The sequence below is a fragment of the Nanorana parkeri genome, unplaced genomic scaffold, assembly GCF_000935625.1.
Source record: "Nanorana parkeri isolate BGI_ZX_2015 unplaced genomic scaffold, ASM93562v1 scaffold53, whole genome shotgun sequence".
NCBI classification, from domain to species: Eukaryota; Metazoa; Chordata; class Amphibia; order Anura; family Dicroglossidae; genus Nanorana; species Nanorana parkeri.
This window is the reverse complement of record NW_017306321.1, coordinates 2,465,965-2,483,886: the sequence shown is the minus strand read 5'-3', so window position 1 is coordinate 2,483,886 and position 17,922 is coordinate 2,465,965. Positions and strand designations below refer to the sequence as shown.

The following is a 17,922-nucleotide window of genomic DNA, read 5'->3' as shown; positions in this document are numbered from 1 at the left end:
ATATATATATAACAAACATGCACATATACAGTATTTTTTCCTCTTCAGTACTAAAAAGGGGAACACTTAGCAGCAATGCTAATTGAAATGTATAAAAAGTCTTACCACCGCCCAGGCCATGTTACGGCTGAGATCTTCTAACTTCTCCTTCATTTCTCCCAGTGATGCCAGATTTTTGAACCTATCCTCCTTTCTTATACAGTCATGCTTTAGCTCCCGGAGTCTCTAAATTGAAAGGAATCGAAAACAAATATATAAAAGGTGTGCGCCGTTTAAAAAAAGATTTCACATAGTGCATCCCTTAAAATAATGTCTGAAAGAGAAGTATAGTCCACAGCAACCGGACAACATATGAAGAGGAGAGGAAGACTGGGTTAGAAATGTCAGAAATCTTTATAGAGCCCAACACCAACCAAAACTTTTCCTGACCACACAGTGCAGGACACAGGCAGATTCAGAGACCAGTGGGTAATATGGAGGTATTACCAGTGATTGGGCACTGACCAGAGTTTTGAGGACCCTCATAAAACCCCTCCCACTCCCAAGAATCCTCAGTTTAATGCTAGTGTCCTTAGGGGATGTCCTTTCTATATTGAGTTCTTGCCTTTTTTTGCTTCAAGTAAGTTCCTCCTGTGTCCAGAATGTTGCCACATGAGAACACTGGGCAGGCTTGTAATGTCACTTCAGACACTGTATTATGCGTCCACCTTGGTATCTTGTGCAGCACGTTGGGTTAGCAGCAGGATACTAAATAGGTCCAGGGCAGTGGCATATCAGTATGAACCCCTCCATGAACAACCCCTCTGGGATATGCTCATCCAAAGTGAGTGAAGCCAAGGGTGGAGGGCTTCCCTTCAGCTCGTTTGGATGAAGACACTGCCAGTGGGTAAGTCTTGGCGTTTGGAGCAAGTGTGGAGTGTGGGTGGCCATCTTGGTACACCATTAGGGCACACAAGGGGAGGCACAAATGCAGAGGGGGAGCTGAGAAACAGGAAACAAAACTGAAGTGGGCACTCAAGGGACCTGGCGGTAGGGACTCTTCCGGGTCCAGTCAGTGAGTAGCCTTACAGGGCCCCTCACTTTTTGACGGCAGCAAACACCTTCCTCCTTGGTAAAGAAAGTGCTGTGTACCAATAGGCAACATCCTGATTAGTTATTTGTTCCTCCAGAGCGATTAACAAAGCACTATCCCCTGGAGGAAGCATTCAAAAAGTGGGTGGTAATGGAGGTCGATGCTGCCATTTTGTACCTTAACAAGGCATTGACTGTGCTGGTGGAGGGCTTGTTCAAGGATTTCTTTGCTCTCAAACTACAGATTCATATTTTGGACCAGGGGTCCTCAACCTTATGTGTGGTGGATGCTCTGGTGATTAAGTGGGATCAGCGCCGACAATTTACATAGAACTTTACATACTGCACATTCACATCAGTCCCTGCCCTCAAAGAGCATACAATCGAAGGTCCCTATCTCACATGCATACATTGATCTATACCACTGCTCCCTTAACTATCTTTTTTTTACATTGCAGAATCAAGGTGGAGAGCATTCCAGTGATTCTCAGGGCTACCAACTGGTCCAGAAGAATGTGATACGCGGATATCCTTTGGCTTCTGGTTGACTCCTTGTGGCCTCTTCCAGACCTCCCTTCTTAAGGTCTGGTACTCCATACTGGTTCTCAGTTGCTGGTTTGACAACTGAGGAATAAAGGTCTGTCTGAATGTCATTCCTACACTCTTGCATGCCAGAAAGTCTACCTTTTACAAGGTGTACTAATGCACCTTGCTCCGCGTTTTCCATACTCTATTAGAACTGTTGGCACCTCTTGGGCTTTCTGGCATCAAGCATCTGCTGTGCAGGTCTGTAAGGCCACCACCTGGTCTTTAGTTCTCACATTTACTAAGTTTACCAGGTGGATATTCAGGCATTTGCTTATGCTAATTTATAAGGGGCCACAGAGTGCTGGCTAAGTTGAAGTTTCCACTTTATTTCTGGTCCTGTTTGCGGTGTTGCCCACCCCTCAGTTCTATTGAATTTGGACATCCCAGTCATTGACCTGTGTCCTGAAATAGCCCTGTACTCCAAGAAACAGTAAAATCTGTTTCTTGGAGTACAGTACAGATGACCCTCCCTTTTACTTGCTAATAACTGAGGATTTCTATGAGAAGGAGGGGTTATATGGAGTCCTCACGGCTCTGTTGCCTCTGAATCTGCCTGCAGTCTGTACTGTTCGAGCAGGCACATGATTCAAAGCTAACCTAAACCCAAAAACAAAAATGTAGTCTCTTGCAGCTTACTAGTCTTTTATTTAAGAGACAGCATAAGTTCATATTTTTTCATGTGCAGGCAGGGCTGGATCAACATAGGGGCTTCTGGAGTGCCTCCTCCAGGCCCACCACTGAAAATAGGCTCAGCTCAGCCAGCCCAGATGTCCTCGATACGCCCAATGGCAATCTGGGCCGACCAGGCTGAACACAATAAGGCAGAGGCACCGGCAGCTCTCTAATTAGGCATATTAGGTGGCCCATGAGGCCCCAGCGAGGAGTGAGCGGCTGCCTAATAAGAGACCCCCCTCTACGGCTTCCCATCGGACCGACCAACAGCACCAGGCCCATGATGCTCTTAATCCGACCCTGTGTGCAGGCAGGATCCTTGATGATACCAGTGCAGTTGAGAACAGAAGCAGAAATGGAAAACATAATAGGTTATCGCTGCATAAATGCTTGATTTGCCCCGGAAAAATAAAAGTATATTTTAGGCTTCATTTACTAGCTGGGACAATTGTCATAACAGGTTTTTTTCTTTGTATAGCAACGATGGCCAAAATAAGCCAAAAGTAAATCACATGGCTGAAAAGAACAAAGATTGTGGGAAATAACACAAGTGAAGCTTAGTAAATTGAGCCTAATGAGTTTTAAATCACACCTATTCTTTATGGATTCAAAGCACTCCATGGAGGAGACAATGTTAAAGGTGACACTAAACTCAGGAGTTAAAATACATTCAAGTACCCTAACTAGTAACAAAAATGTATCTTATTTTTGGATCACTTGGCTGTAGATCCTCAAATCATCTCTGAATTGGTGCTGACACTGTCCTTCCTTCTGGAGGGGGGCTACTTTTGTTCCCCATGGTCCCTGTGTGTGTTGTAAAGTAGTCACCGCTCCAAGCTCACTCCCCTGATGGACTACAATCTCTATACAAATTAGTAAATTGAGATTGTAGTCGGGAGCAAGCTTGGAGCAGCGGTTACTTGTTACAACACACAGGGACAATAGGAAACATAAGTAGACACAATCCAGAAGGAAGGAGAGTGTAAGCATGACTTTAGAGATAATTTGAGGATCTACAGCCGAGTGATACACAAATAAGATGCTTTTTGTTCGTTGTTGGGGTACCCAAACACATTTCTAAGATTTAATTCCTAAGTTTAGTGTCACTTTAAGAGCCCTGCAATGTTGGCAGTAAGTTTACTGAAACACTTACCTCTTCACCAAAAGTAATTTGGTTTTCTGTTCTGGACTTCGTTTCCATGATGTAGGAATAATCTTCCTTCATCTGCTCCAGCAGTGTAGCTTTCATGAAAAACTAAAGCAGAAAAAAGCAAGTTGCCCAATAATACACGCACGGGACAACCGAGATGCATCTTCTACAGGAGTCAAGATATTCAATGTAAATGTGTCATTCAGATCTTATACAGTATATATGTTTGGCCACCAATATATGCAACAAAAATATACAGAGATCCTCTTTGCTGTTTGGTAGGACATATGGCCGAGAACATTATTGTTGCTTGCGCACAAAGCGTGAGGTCATCACTGCGCTTTTTTCTCCTATAAACATATTGGCACTGTTTGACTGACAGCAATGCCCAGTAATAGAGGTCTAAATGTCTGCCAGGGGTCATTTGCAAAGCTTGCTGCCAAAAAAATATAAACATTTGACTGCAGCTCTGGAAATGTAAAATAAAAATAGAGGATTTCATGATCTGGAAGGTGAAGCCTGCTGAAAAATGGATTGACAAAAATAAATGAAGAGATATTTAATATTTTTCAAAGTATGGTATGGGTCATAACTGCCTAAGAATCAAAATAGGTGAAAACATCAGAAATAATAGGATTTTTTGTACTCGCTGTAAAATCATTTTCTCTGCATTCATTGAAGGACACAGCCACATCTTAATTTAACTGAAGGGTTATACCACCACCTGCAGGAGTAAGATGCTAGTCCACAAGATGTTCGGCAACATCATCCAATGTCGTTGCAAACAAGCAGTCGCCCTAAGCAAGTGTCCGGTATCCAGCGAAGCGTCAGATATAAAGAAGACCGAGGATCAAGCGAGCAGTCAGTTCACCTTCCAGACACTGGCGCAAAACTTCACCAATTCAGTGATGGTCAAAGACAGCAAGGCAGCTTCAGCGATAATATACATAGATCCAAACCTGGAGTCACCTCCTCTGTCCATCGGTTTTTCGAAAAAGGGAGACACCCCATCCATAACTGTAGCCTCGTGCAACACAGATGGGTACACAAACTGGAGGAGACGTCCGATGCGTTCGTGGGCCCTCCATAAAAAGGTAGCGAAGCGAACCCAGGTAGAACAAGCCCACGAGGGACACTACCATTCCCTATGAGGGAGTTATTAGAGCTGCAGCTAACGATTATTTTCAAAATCGATTAGTTAGCCGATTATTAGGTTCGATTAATCGGTTAAACAATAAAATAAAGTTTAAAAAAAGGCTCCAGTGATGGGACTACTAGTTTGTATTGAGGTTGTAGTCCATCACAGGAGCAAGCTTGGAGCGGTGGAAGTAAAAAAGAAAGATAGTGTGGTGTGCAATATAGTGAAATGGAAAGTGTAAAATTATACAGCAATGAATGCAGAATACCACCAGCTATAGAGGAATACAACAAATCCCAGCAATAGTACATAATAGCTGGAGGCATTCTGCATTGCGCTGTATAATGTACTATTGCTGGTGGTATTCAGCATTGCTGATATTCAATGTAAATGTGTCATTCAGATCTTATACAGTATATATGTTTGGCCACCAATATATGCAACAAAAATATACAGAGATCCTCTTTGCTGTTTGGTAGGACATATGGCCGAGAACATTATTGTTGCTTGCGCACAAAGCGTGAGGTCATCACTGCGCTTTTTTCTCCTATAAACATATTGGCACTGTTTGACTGACAGCAATGCCCAGTAATAGAGGTCTAAATGTCTGCCAGGGGTCATTTGCAAAGCTTGCTGCCAAAAAAATATAAACATTTGACTGCAGCTCTGGAAATGTAAAATAAAAATAGAGGATTTCATGATCTGGAAGGTGAAGCCTGCTGAAAAATGGATTGACAAAAATAAATGAAGAGATATTTAATATTTTTCAAAGTATGGTATGGGTCATAACTGCCTAAGAATCAAAATAGGTGAAAACATCAGAAATAATAGGATTTTTTGTACTCGCTGTAAAATCATTTTCTCTGCATTCATTGAAGGACACAGCCACATCTTAATTTAACTGAAGGGTTATACCACCACCTGCAGGAGTAAGATGCTAGTCCACAAGATGTTCGGCAACATCATCCAATGTCGTTGCAAACAAGCAGTCGCCCTAAGCAAGTGTCCGGTATCCAGCGAAGCGTCAGATATAAAGAAGACCGAGGATCAAGCGAGCAGTCAGTTCACCTTCCAGACACTGGCGCAAAACTTCACCAATTCAGTGATGGTCAAAGACAGCAAGGCAGCTTCAGCGATAATATACATAGATCCAAACCTGGAGTCACCTCCTCTGTCCATCGGTTTTTCGAAAAAGGGAGACACCCCATCCATAACTGTAGCCTCGTGCAACACAGATGGGTACACAAACTGGAGGAGACGTCCGATGCGTTCGTGGGCCCTCCATAAAAAGGTAGCGAAGCGAACCCAGGTAGAACAAGCCCACGAGGGACACTACCATTCCCTATGAGGGAGTTATTAGAGCTGCAGCTAACGATTATTTTCAAAATCGATTAGTTAGCCGATTATTAGGTTCGATTAATCGGTTAATCGGATAAACAATAAAATAAAGTTTAAAAAAAGGCTCCAGTGATGGGACTACTAGTTTGTATTGAGGTTGTAGTCCATCACAGGAGCAAGCTTGGAGCGGTGGAAGTAAAAAAGAAAGATAGTGTGGTGTGCAATATAGTGAAATGGAAAGTGTAAAATTATACAGCAATGAATGCAGAATACCACCAGCTATAGAGGAATACAACAAATCCCAGCAATAGTACATAATAGCTGGAGGCATTCTGCATTGCGGTGTATAATGTACTATTGCTGGTGGTATTCAGCCCTGCACCACTGTATAATGTATTATTGCTGGGATTTGTAGTCCTCTATACAGCGCAATGCAGAATATCACCAGCTATAGAGGAGTACAACAAATCCCAGCAATAGTACATTATACCGTGCAATGCAGAATATCACCAGCTATAGAGGAGTACAACAAATCCCAGCAATACATTATACATACAGTGTATAACGTATTGCTGGATGTGTATTCCTATGTATAATATACAGCACAATGTACCATCAGCTATAGAGGAATACAAATCCCAGCAATACATTATAGAGCACCATGTGGGGGGAGAGTGCAGGCTTACCTGAGCAGTCTTCCAGCAACTTGCTTCTGAGATCGGGCTATCGATTATTGAAAAAGTTGACAACTTTTTCAATAATCGATTATGTCGATTAGTTGTTGCAGCCCTAGGAGTTATTATAAAGACATTGTACCACAAGTGCCATGATCAATGCGCACCAAAAAATCTGACGGAGCATCCACAGAATCCTCATAAATAGACACACACAGCTCTATAAAAAGAGAAAACTTGTAATCACTGCCCGAGCGGCAGAGCACAGAATCAAAGCTGTGATCTGCATGCACTCCAGCCTGTCAACCAGCTCGGCTGTTGATTGAAGATCAATGAAAAAAATATAGAAAAAATAAAAGTAAAATAAAAGAACTAAGATCGCCAGCAGGGAGCTAGGTCCATACTCCTTGACACTATGCAAAACAACTGGCGTGTCTCCAACAAGTAGGGGGGTTGACCCACAAGAAGGGGCTGCGCTTTGTTGGTTTTTCTTCTGCCTAGCATTCTACTCCTGCAGGTGGCAGTATAACCCTTCCGTTAAATGATGTGTCCTTAACCCCTTCGTGACTGACGACGTACAGTGTGCGTCGCCAGCATCGGGGCTGTTTGAACAGACTCCCGGTGACTTTTGCCGCCGGGACTCTGTTTAAACTTGTAGAGCCGTCTGTCGGCTTTACAACAGAAGCGATCCTGGCGACTTTGGGAAGAGAAACAGAAAAGATTAAAGCAGAAATCCATCTTTTAAATGGCTTAGGCCTTGTTTATTGTTTGAAGGAATGAGAAGAGGCACACAATAACAAGCAATGGGCACGGTATTATCAAGCTATTGGTATATTATCAGTATGCACTTTATACCACACAACAAGCCAAGTAATAACACATCAGAAGTTCTCTCACCTTATACTTGTCAGATTCATTCTTTGACTGCAAAAAGAGTTTGCTCATCTCCTGAGTTAGAACTGACACTGGGTTGGCTATCTACAAATAAAAAAGGTAGTTAAAACCACATATCACAGAGAAGTAAGGCCTCTAAAACTGCCTGCTGCAATAAATTACTAAACTATTAGTGGTAAATGAGCTTTACAATGAGCCCTCAGTGATCTGTGTAACTGCAGGAACTGTGGAACAACCCATCCTCAAAGTTCACAGCCATCTGTCAGCAACTAAGCTCAACCTACGCCCTCCCCCTCAGGATTTGAATTCTGTGATGACCTGGGTCTTGGTGTGAACCCAGTTTGCCCAAGCCCGCTTAAAACTGACCAACAAACCCCTCCTTTCAGCCCACTCAGTGGAGGTAGGCGCGATTCCCACCCTGCAGTTATGCGTCACAAATGGGCAGGGAATGCTCCTTCCACAACTGACCGAGGGTTAATGCCATCTGTGCCAGGCACTTGGCAGGTGGAGCCAAGGAAACGTCCACAGATCACTGTGCTATACACTACTTCAGGAACAGTGCCAGTCCTTCGTACACCAGGAGGGGAAGAAAAATGATGTGCCTCTCTGAAATAAGCTTGGTAAAAGTGAGACTTACACGGGTGTAATGGCGGCCCTCAGGGGCAGCAAGAAGTAACTGCAGCAAAGTGAGGAAAAGGGAAAATGGTTCCAAATTCAAACGTAAAAGTATGCCTGAGCCAGCACACCTGCCTATTGGTGCCATCCTGGCATCAGGATAACACCCTGTGACTAAGTCAACACAATGCACTAGGTGCCAAGGTGAGCGCCCATGTAGTATCCAAGCAGAGAGAAGACGTCCATCACTTAAGTACATTAACAAAAAAACTGAGGCTGGGAGTGAGAGGGGTTATATTGGGGCTGTACTTTCAGCTTTTTTTGGCCATATAACCCATGGTTATTCTGCGCCACGTTGTGTACAGTCGAGAAATACAACTTTTGAGCACAGACCTCTTTAAAAAGCCTTATCACGTTTTTTGGGACACTAACAAACTCCTATTATGAATTAATTTAAGCAATACCTGTATGTTAAAATGGTCAAGAACTGAAACAAGTTCTTCTTTCTTAGATGAAACAACGATCCCTTCAAAGAACAATAAAATAAGATGTTAGATAAGAAAATCTTACAATTGACTTATTGTTTGTACATTGCTTGGCCCCTCAATATCAGCCAAGTATGCTTTGATAGGAACACTATACAGATGGATTCCCATAAAGGTTTTAGGGTGCGTTACAGTGTATTTCTACTTTTGCAGCCAAATCAGAATAACATCATCTTTTAAACTGTAAAATGTCCCCATTTACATTGCGCAACTTAAAAAAAATATTTATATTTAAAAATTGCTGCTTACATTTTTCAAAGAGCACTATCGCCCAAGCTTTTTTGGCTTTAGTTTTCTTTTAGGTCCAAGAAACATATTTACTAATGTCTTCTTGAGCCAGTGCAGGCTGTGCCTCCTGTCTGTCCCTGCAGTCCAGGGGTAGCCAAACTCTGACCCTCCAGCTGTGGTGTAACTGCAAATCCCACAAGGCATTGCAAGATTCTCACAGCCAGACATGAATGCCAGAGAGTGATGCATCATGGGATTTGCAGTTACACCACAGCTGGAGAGCTAGAGCTTGGCTATCCCTGCTCCAGTCAGTGCTGGTGGAGCAGAGAGAGGAGAATCCCTGCGGGCAGTGACTGACAGTCCTCTGCTCGCTGCAGGGAGAAGATCGTGAACCGAGCAACCAGTGGTTTGTGATCGCTCACTTCTCAAGGTATAGAGCCGGCGTGTGACAGCTGCACGTGTCACACGTTGGCTCTAACCATTGGAAGGAGTGTATTTCACCCTCCCATTGTTCTCCTTTAAGTGCTTTTTACTTGCTAGGAATTCTGCCATATAATGTAAAGGAAAGGGCTGTCGGAAGTTATGAAAACTTCTGGCTGATTTCATTTCAACACTGTCCTACACAAATGCTCAGAGACTTTCTGGGTCACTCACTAAAGAGCCAAAGGATTGAGCTGTTCAGCTAAGCCTTGGGCTGCAGGAATCCTTCGGTTCAGCTGAACGGACTAGTCAGAGTAGCCCATACAGCAGCCAAAGTTAACAGCCAAGCCAAATGCATATGCTTTGGCTCAGCACAGCTGAAGCGGGGAGAACAGTCTGCCGCCCCCACCTCCTGCACCATTCCAGGCCAGTGCTCAGCTTAAGGGTCTGGTTTGGAATTTTAAAATTCCTACGGGAGGACCCCTGAAAAAGCACCTTGTCCCCATGCCGATGAGGAGAAGGGCCTCTGGAACAACCCTGGCCCAGTGTTTGTGGGATCTGCCGACAGGGGGAGAGGGGGCTTATCTGCATCTGTGTGCCCCCTTTTATGCCACCCACACCCCACTCCCCTCAACCCACCACGTTGTAAATGAGTAAGGAGTAGCTATTACCCCTACTCATTGACCAAAGAGTTAAGTAAAATGTAAATAAAACACACAACACCTTTGAAGAAAATCCTTTGATTGAACAAAAAATAAAGTTTTTGACAATTCCTTTATTGTATTTTAAAAAAAAAAACAAACTAATCCTTTTGCTTTTTTATTGAAAAAAAACACGTCACAAGCGTCATTTAGCCAACGTTACGGGGCTACACAGGGTCCCTTCTTCAAGGTGACAGTGACAAATGTACACTGTAACGTCACATGTAGATATATCTACACACACACACAAGACAAACCCCAATATACATAGGATGCGATTCTTAGTCATTCTTAGAGTGAAAAGACTTTCCTATCTTTGCCATTAACAGGATAACAGACAGCCTCTTACCTCAGTGAGGGTGATGTAGAAAAGAGGCTGTACAAAGCATTGCTGGGAAAGTTTTAACAGAAGACTATACCAATGTACAGAAAAGAGTAGGGGGTGACGTGGAAGATGCCAAGTATGTACAGATTAGGCTGTACAATGCTAATCTTACATTTGTAGCTAGAAATACAGCATAACACAATGATATAGGTATGCAGAGTAACTGAAACAGCAGAAATAATAAAAAGGACACTGGATGTGGCAGCACAGTTGGGGTAAGTGATCTATCGGCTAACAAAATGTTCGTATTGTGGTACAGGACTCAAATAAGGTGTTGGGAGTGTGGATTGCATCTAGTGATGAAAAGTCTATGGTCAATGTCTACTTTCTCTTTCTTCGGGGAGCAGAACCTGGTCCTTGCCAAAGTTTGTTCCAAGACAAGGAGCTTAAAGTGACATTAAACCCTCGTCGATCGTATGAGAAAATCCTTCGTGTCCTGGGTGTAGGAAGGCAGAGCTTTCACCAGGGGTTGCAAGATATGGTCTACAAACATGGACAGTGGTTTTAAATAGAACCAGGAAAGGGTGGAGATGCTGGCCGGAGCAAGGGTTGTTCTTTGCCCCCCACCGCCATTGTGCTATGCATCCTTCTGTTAACAACCTCGTAGGTTTGGTGTTTAACCATTTTTATATACAGTATGTTTCTATAGATGGGAACTGTCCAGGTGGTACAAAGGAATGCTTGATTTTAAATCTCATGGTAGGAAGATAAGTGGTAGGTGCGTGTGGAGTGTCCTTGAAATGTTGTTTTAATGTCAGGCAGCTTTAAAGTTTGAATGTCTAAACTTCAAAGTGAAAAATCACATCATTTTGGTGAGGGGCAAAACTCTTATTCAACACACACTCATACATTTATTACCGGATATTCCTTTGTCCCCCGTCGTCTGGTGTTCACCATGGGTTTAGGATCTTTGTTTCTTGCCACTTCTCCCGGTGCGTCTCGCTCAGGACTTCCTAGAAAAATAAGCAGAGCAAGTACCATGACATCACTGAACTTGCACTGCCCATTTGTTTTCATGCCATTTCAGGACACAGAGCTGTCATGGCATGAAAACAAATGGGCAGAGCGAGTCGTGGCATCACCATTTGTTCCGCCCATTTGTTTGTATTCGGGCAAGAGCTGTCATCTGCGGCGAGAGTTCAACACGAGCAGTCAGGTCGGTGGGACTTTTTTTGTATACGTCGAGCTGGCAGGTATCGTTCATGATGGACGCTGGATTACATCGCTGGACGTGATGGACGTTGGACGATCTTTGAGAATGAGTAAGGGGTAGTTGTTAACCCTACTCATTCACCAAAGAGGAGGGCAGTATCTGGGTGCCCCCTTTATGAAAGGATGTACCCAAATGCAGATAGGACCCCCGGGTTGTGTGGAAGAAGCCCTTGTACTCATCGGCATGGGGACAAGGTAAACCCAACCCAACACACACACACACACCCCCCCAGCAGGAAAAGCATCCTCTCAATGCCGAGGGCATGTGGACTGGAATGGTGCCGCAAGGTTTACTTTTTTGACACCCCAGCTCAGGCGGGGGATTGGCTGGATGCATTGCGCTAAGAGAGATCCGTTTTATTTGGTTCACTTTCCTGGCCCGGGTCCACCTGAACTGCCCTGCTTTGGGACTGCCACGTTAACTCACCATACTGTCGGGCAGGAGTCTGTTTTGGGGCGGCCGAGGAGTCGGGCGGATTTTGCAATTACCGTCTCCTGCTGTTCTCCTCGAGGCCGGAATGCTGCCCCCATATCTTTTGCGGATGGCTTAGTCTCCTTTAGGAGGCGGCGGATTCTACACCACACCCGGAACTGGCTGCGGGCAGTGTTGGAGGGCAGTGTTGGAGGTACTGGAGGAATTTGCTGTGTTCTCGGGGTTGTGGGTGAACTGGTCAAAGTCACATATCCTGCCATTGAGTCCTCTGACTAAGCAACAGGCGGACCCAGACCTCCCTCTCCAATGGGTGGACAAAATTACTTACCTTGGGGTCACAATTACTGCTGAGGTGGGGGACTACTATAAAATGAACGTGCTTCCTTTGCTCCCGAACACTAAACGCAGGCTGGAGGCGTGGATGCACCTACCACTGACTCTTATAGGGCGCACGAATCTCATTAAGATGAAGGTACTCCCTGTCCTGCTATACTTCCTACGCAATGCTCCCACAGGGGTACCGAACGCCTTTTTTAAACAGATGCATGGACTCTTTTCCACCTTTGTTTGGAATTCCAGGACTCCACGGGTGAAGCTTAGCCTTCTCCAGGAGCCCTGGACTCAGGGAGGCCTTGCATTGCCTAATCTCAAGAAATACTACCTGGCGGGCCAGATGGTGGTGGCCCACAGCTGGCTCACTGCGGAAGATGGAGATGCTGATGTGGTGACAGAGGCAGCGATATTGGGGTCATATGCAGCTCTTTCGAGGTTGGTTTATAGGGGAATGGGGGCGCCCTATCCCCTGACAGCCCCTATGTAGGCGACTCTTAGGGCTTGGGACGAGGTGTGTAAAATCCTTTACCCCGGACGTTGCTCAATTATCGCCACACGCTTCCCCTGTGGAACAACCCGAGACTGAGGCATTTTATGGATATCCCTGACTTTCACATTTGGCTAGTGAGAGGAGTTAGGACATTGGGGGATCTGACTGGCTGGTTCACTTGCCTCCTTCGCAGAACTACAAGAGAAATTTAAGCTTCCAAATAATACCCGTTTAGATATTTCCAGTTATGGCATGCCTTCCAGGCGCAGATGGAGGGGCCACATTGTATCCTTACGGTTTCGCCTCTGGAGTCCATGCTTAGGCAGGAGGGTATACGGAAACCTCTATCGCTGGTGCACCAGGCCCTGTCAGCCACGGAGGGTGTCCATAGGCTCCCTTGTAAGCCAAAATGGGTAATGGACGTGCCGGATCTCTCAGATGATGACTGGGAGGAGGCGTGGGACTACCCCTTTTCCCACGTGGGATCTGTCAGGGACAGGCTTATACAAATTTAAAATCCTGCATGAAGTTTATTACACGCCTGCAAGACTTGCAAGGATCTACCGTGATACCACGCTCTCGTGCTGGCGATGTTCAGCACAACCTGCTGATTTTCGTCACATTTTTTTGGACTGTCCGGAGATTGCTGGGTACTGGAAACTAGTAACGGACTTCATCTCACAGGTTATAGCACTTCCTGTTCCACAAACTATCTCAGTGTGCTTAATGGGGCTCACTGAGCAAATTGCCCCTACCACTGCCCTGCGCACACTGACTGGGATACTGTTATTCTCTGCTAGGAAACTAGTGGTCCTCCACTGGAAAAGGAAAGACCCTCCCACTCTGGCAGAGTGGAGGGGTGTTGTTGATTCCTCCCTACATCTGTACAAAGGCGGCCTATCTTAATAGAGGATGCCCTGGGACGTTTGACAAGATTTGGGGTGGTTGGATTGCTTTAGCCTAACTACGAGCAAGTGATGGGGCTGGGACGCTTTGAGAACTCTTAGGATGATGTAAGCTGTGGTCCCTATTGCACTATCCCTCATCATCTTATAGTTTCACACCTTTATTGTCTGGCCTAGAACTGGGTGGGCTATCATTACAGGAGACTGTTAACTCATTGCATTTATACAGGTGCTCATCCAGCCCAGTTGTGGGGGATTGGGGGCCTGGGGATGCACCTTTTTTGGCACTGAGGCATACTGAGATGTCTAGCTCTGGTGGTACACTCGGTCCTGGGGCATGACCTGGCACAAGGTTTGTGGGGGAGGGAGGGGGGTTTCTGTTATGAGGGAATGGAGGGTGGGGGTATGGGATGTTAATAACCAAGTATATACTCGAGTATAAGCCGTCCCGAATATAAGTAAAATTAGGTACCTCGGCTTATACTGGCAGAATATAAGCCGAGGGTGGGAAATGAGGCAGCTACTGGCAGATAGATACCAATAATGTACCCCAACTGCTGTAGGAGACTGTTGTTAGTATGTATTTTATATGCAAAATTGAATAAAAAGTACTTTAAAAAAAAACAATGTGCTGACCTAGCAACTCTAGAAATAAATTTGTATATATTATTTATGTGAAAAGATAGACGTTAAACATGTAATACAAGGTACAACATACATGGTATAGGACAAAGCACTACATGCAGGACGCAGCCCACATGTGATAACAATGGTGTGCAGGGGGAGGAAAACTCTCCAGGTGTGGTGGAACTACAAATCCCATGCATCTGGCAGTCATGTCTGTCAGAATCTTGAAATGTCTAATGGGATTTGTAGTTGCACCACAGCTGGAGGGCAAGCTGTTGCCTACCCCTGGTGTAGAGCATCTAAAACAGAGTAGTGTGCTATAAGGAGCACTCACAGCTGTCAGATAATTAGAGCATGGAGACGGGAGGTTGTGTGAAGAGCCAACACGCTTCCAACAGTCCCACCCTCACGTAGGAGGTTGTCTGGAGACCCGGACCCAACAACTCTGTACAATTTATCATTACTATTACACGCAGCGCTGCCACATACCCGTTTTACTTTTCAGTTTGTAAGTGCGGCCTCCATCTACAGTTAAATGCTGCTGAACGACAATGGAATCTCCGTACACCTCAGGCTTGAATGCATCCGATCCTCGGTTCCGTAATGTTATTGATATGTCCGCAGACCTGAAATCAAAACGCGTTAACTATGCTTCAAAAGATAAACTTTTTGGAATAAGGGTTATTTCATAATTATCACGGTTTTGGTTTCCCTTTGCAAACGCCCGGAACGCATCAAAAACGCGGCACAACCCACTGCACTGCGTGTGCAGAAACGCATGCAGATTTGGTCTGCATTTGGTGTGAACAAGCCCTTAAAAAGGAGAACTATGGGGTTAAGGCTTTTCCCCATAGTTCTCCTTAGGGTAACGGGAGGACATAAACGAGCGTCCTCCCGTCACCCTAGGCTCAGTATACCGCGAGCTGCAGCTCGCGGTATACTGAGACGCCGTAGTATACCGCAAGCTGCTTCTCGCGGTATACTGAGACGCGGCAGCTGAAGCGGATCCCGACAATTGTGCCGGGATCCGCCCAGCTGCGTGACTGACAGCTGGCTCTGCCTATCTAGAGGCAGAGCCAGCTGTACCCACCCCCTCCCCCGTCCGTTCCACCAGTCAGCGCTGGCGGATCGGAGCGGGGAGAATCCAGCCCCTCCCCTGTCACGGCAGAGAGCCGTGACAGAATCGAGAGGTGAGCGAACGCCGGTATGTGTTCGCTCACCTCCCGATCTACTGAACCGACCTGTGACAGTCTCATTGTCACAGGTCGGTTGGAACTATGAGGTGAGTGAAAAGCACTCACCTCATAGTTCTCCTTTAATGTTCATAAGTGAAAGGTTATGGATTAAAAATGTATAAATGCATTCTCTAGTTTTACTTCTTGTCTGAGCCTGACGCCTCAGTTTTATGCTCAATCTCATGTCTGTCCTGTGTTGCTTTTACAAATGTGCTGCAACGTGCGATTTGTTACTGTGAATTGTTAAAGCAGCCCAATAATTTTGAATGAGCAGCCTATACACCACAATGAAGGGGAAACAAAACAAAAAGATTCACCATTTTTCCCCAGATGCCCCTGTGTCGTGTGTGCTGCATTGTGAATATGTTGCAGTGCATTAGGGTGCCATTCAAAATCAATTACATGGCAATATTGTTGTTACGGTAATGTGCGTTTCATTGCAACTTAACAATGTCATATGGCCCCAAGTGTTAAAGATCAGAGATGACCTGCAGTCTGACAGTCGCTGCCTATCAACTGCCTCACACTTTAGGCTTAATTTACCAAACAAGAACATATTGTATTTTACATTCATAAAATAGCAGGTACCGGAAGATGTGAACAGACCCAAATCATTACAGAATAAAGTACACTTGCTTGTTTTGCATCCCTCCCCTATCATCACAGAGTCCACCCTCCCCCTCCGCAGATTTATACTTGCCAAAATCCGGTACCCAAGTGCCGAACTCCTCTTACTGCTGGCCGGGCATAGAAGTCTATGGGAGGGAGGGCTCTGATGTCAATGGAGGGAGGCAGAAAGAATAAGTGCACTTTTTTTGTTTTTGTTTTAAGCAAACTGTACCCCTGCACTACTAATACATCATTTCTGAAAAGCAATAACTGGGAAAAGACAACATGGAGGCAAGTGTAATAAATATATAACACAAACCATCCAAGAAACCTAGAGCCTTTCAAGTCCTTCCCCTCACAAATGTAGGCACAACGATAAATGGCTTAAAACAGCAATAGTAGATTAGGACTTACATCTGCCCCTCTTTCACAAATCCTTTTACTGAGGTACCTCTGTTGGTAGTTGCAGCTTTGCCGCCCAGACCCACAATCAAAGCTGTAACAATGGCACTTTTACCACCTAGAGAGTGAGAAAACAATTATACAAGCAGCTTTGGCATTGGTTAGATCACTGTTTCTCAGACTTTTTTTTACCCAGGCATGGCATCCTTTAAAATTATACAAAATTGAGGCACCCCAGTCTAAAATATATTAAAATAAACATATGGCCCCACCAAAATCCACACCAGATCTTTATCCCAGATAGTGGTCTGTTATGGTTTATATAGGGGGGAGGGGGGGGAGACCCACACAATAACACCACTTTTACATCAGATACCCCCTTTCACATCTAAGTCAGCCTTCTTTCATATCAGAGTAGCCCCTTTACATCAGAAAACATGTGAGTAGGCAAAACACAATTATTTTATTTCTTATGGGACTCATATACAGCTGTAGGTCATAACAGAATGGCACAATCATAAAACAAAACATGGTAACAAATAAAAAACAATGAAATGACCCCTGTTCAAAAGTCTACATACTCTTAGTTCTTAATACTGTGTATTGCCCCCTTTAGCATCAATGACAACGTGCAGTCTTTTATAATAGTTGTCTATAGGAATGTTCAGATACCAGTGCCGATACTTGGCATTTTCATGAGAACTACCAGGGTTGCAGCTGGGACCGGGCTCTGGCGCTCCACCACTGTCCTGAAATCATTAGTCTGTATTGTTTTAGAAAAACTGTCACATGACAATAAACAAAAATGTATCAGTACTTGTATCTGTGAGTACTCGGGCAAGTATCAGTACTTGTACTCGCAAAACTGGTATCTGTGCATCACTTTATATATATTTATAAAAACAAAATCATACAATAAAACAGAGATGTACAAATCCCAGGAGCTCCGTGTGCTCGAGAGGAGAGAGGAGAGATCGAAATCGTCTATATCTACTAACTGCTAAAACCAATGGCCATTACTCTGTACTTATACTTTTAGATTTTTCTGCTGCCTTAGAGACACACACACATTACAGTATATATAAATAAATAAAAAAAGAAGGTGTCACCACTTACTTCCATTGTTCCCAACAACAAAGTTGACATTTGGTCCAAATCGGAATGGTCCAAGCTTTGCATGGCACATGAAGTTCTTCAGTGAAATGCTTTCAATTATCCCAACATCAGCCGTGACCTATAAATCAGGTACAAAGTGAA

At 44.5% G+C, this 17,922-nt stretch overlaps 1 protein-coding gene across 1 annotated transcript in view; it reads right to left on the bottom strand.

Moving 5' to 3' along the window:
* Positions 1-17,922, bottom strand: part of LOC108803549 (structural maintenance of chromosomes protein 6-like) — a 100,381-nt gene that overhangs the window by 69,790 nt on the left and 12,669 nt on the right. Inside the window, exons 3-8 of the mRNA XM_018575385.1 lie at positions 16,678-16,783; positions 14,909-15,045; positions 8,605-8,666; positions 7,529-7,609; positions 3,485-3,586; positions 106-225 (exon numbers count right to left, since the gene is read on the bottom strand). Coding sequence (XP_018430887.1) covers positions 106-225; positions 3,485-3,586; positions 7,529-7,609; positions 8,605-8,666; positions 14,909-15,045; positions 16,678-16,783 — 608 coding nt within the window. The remainder of the gene's footprint in view (positions 1-105; positions 226-3,484; positions 3,587-7,528; positions 7,610-8,604; positions 8,667-14,908; positions 15,046-16,677; positions 16,784-17,922) is intronic.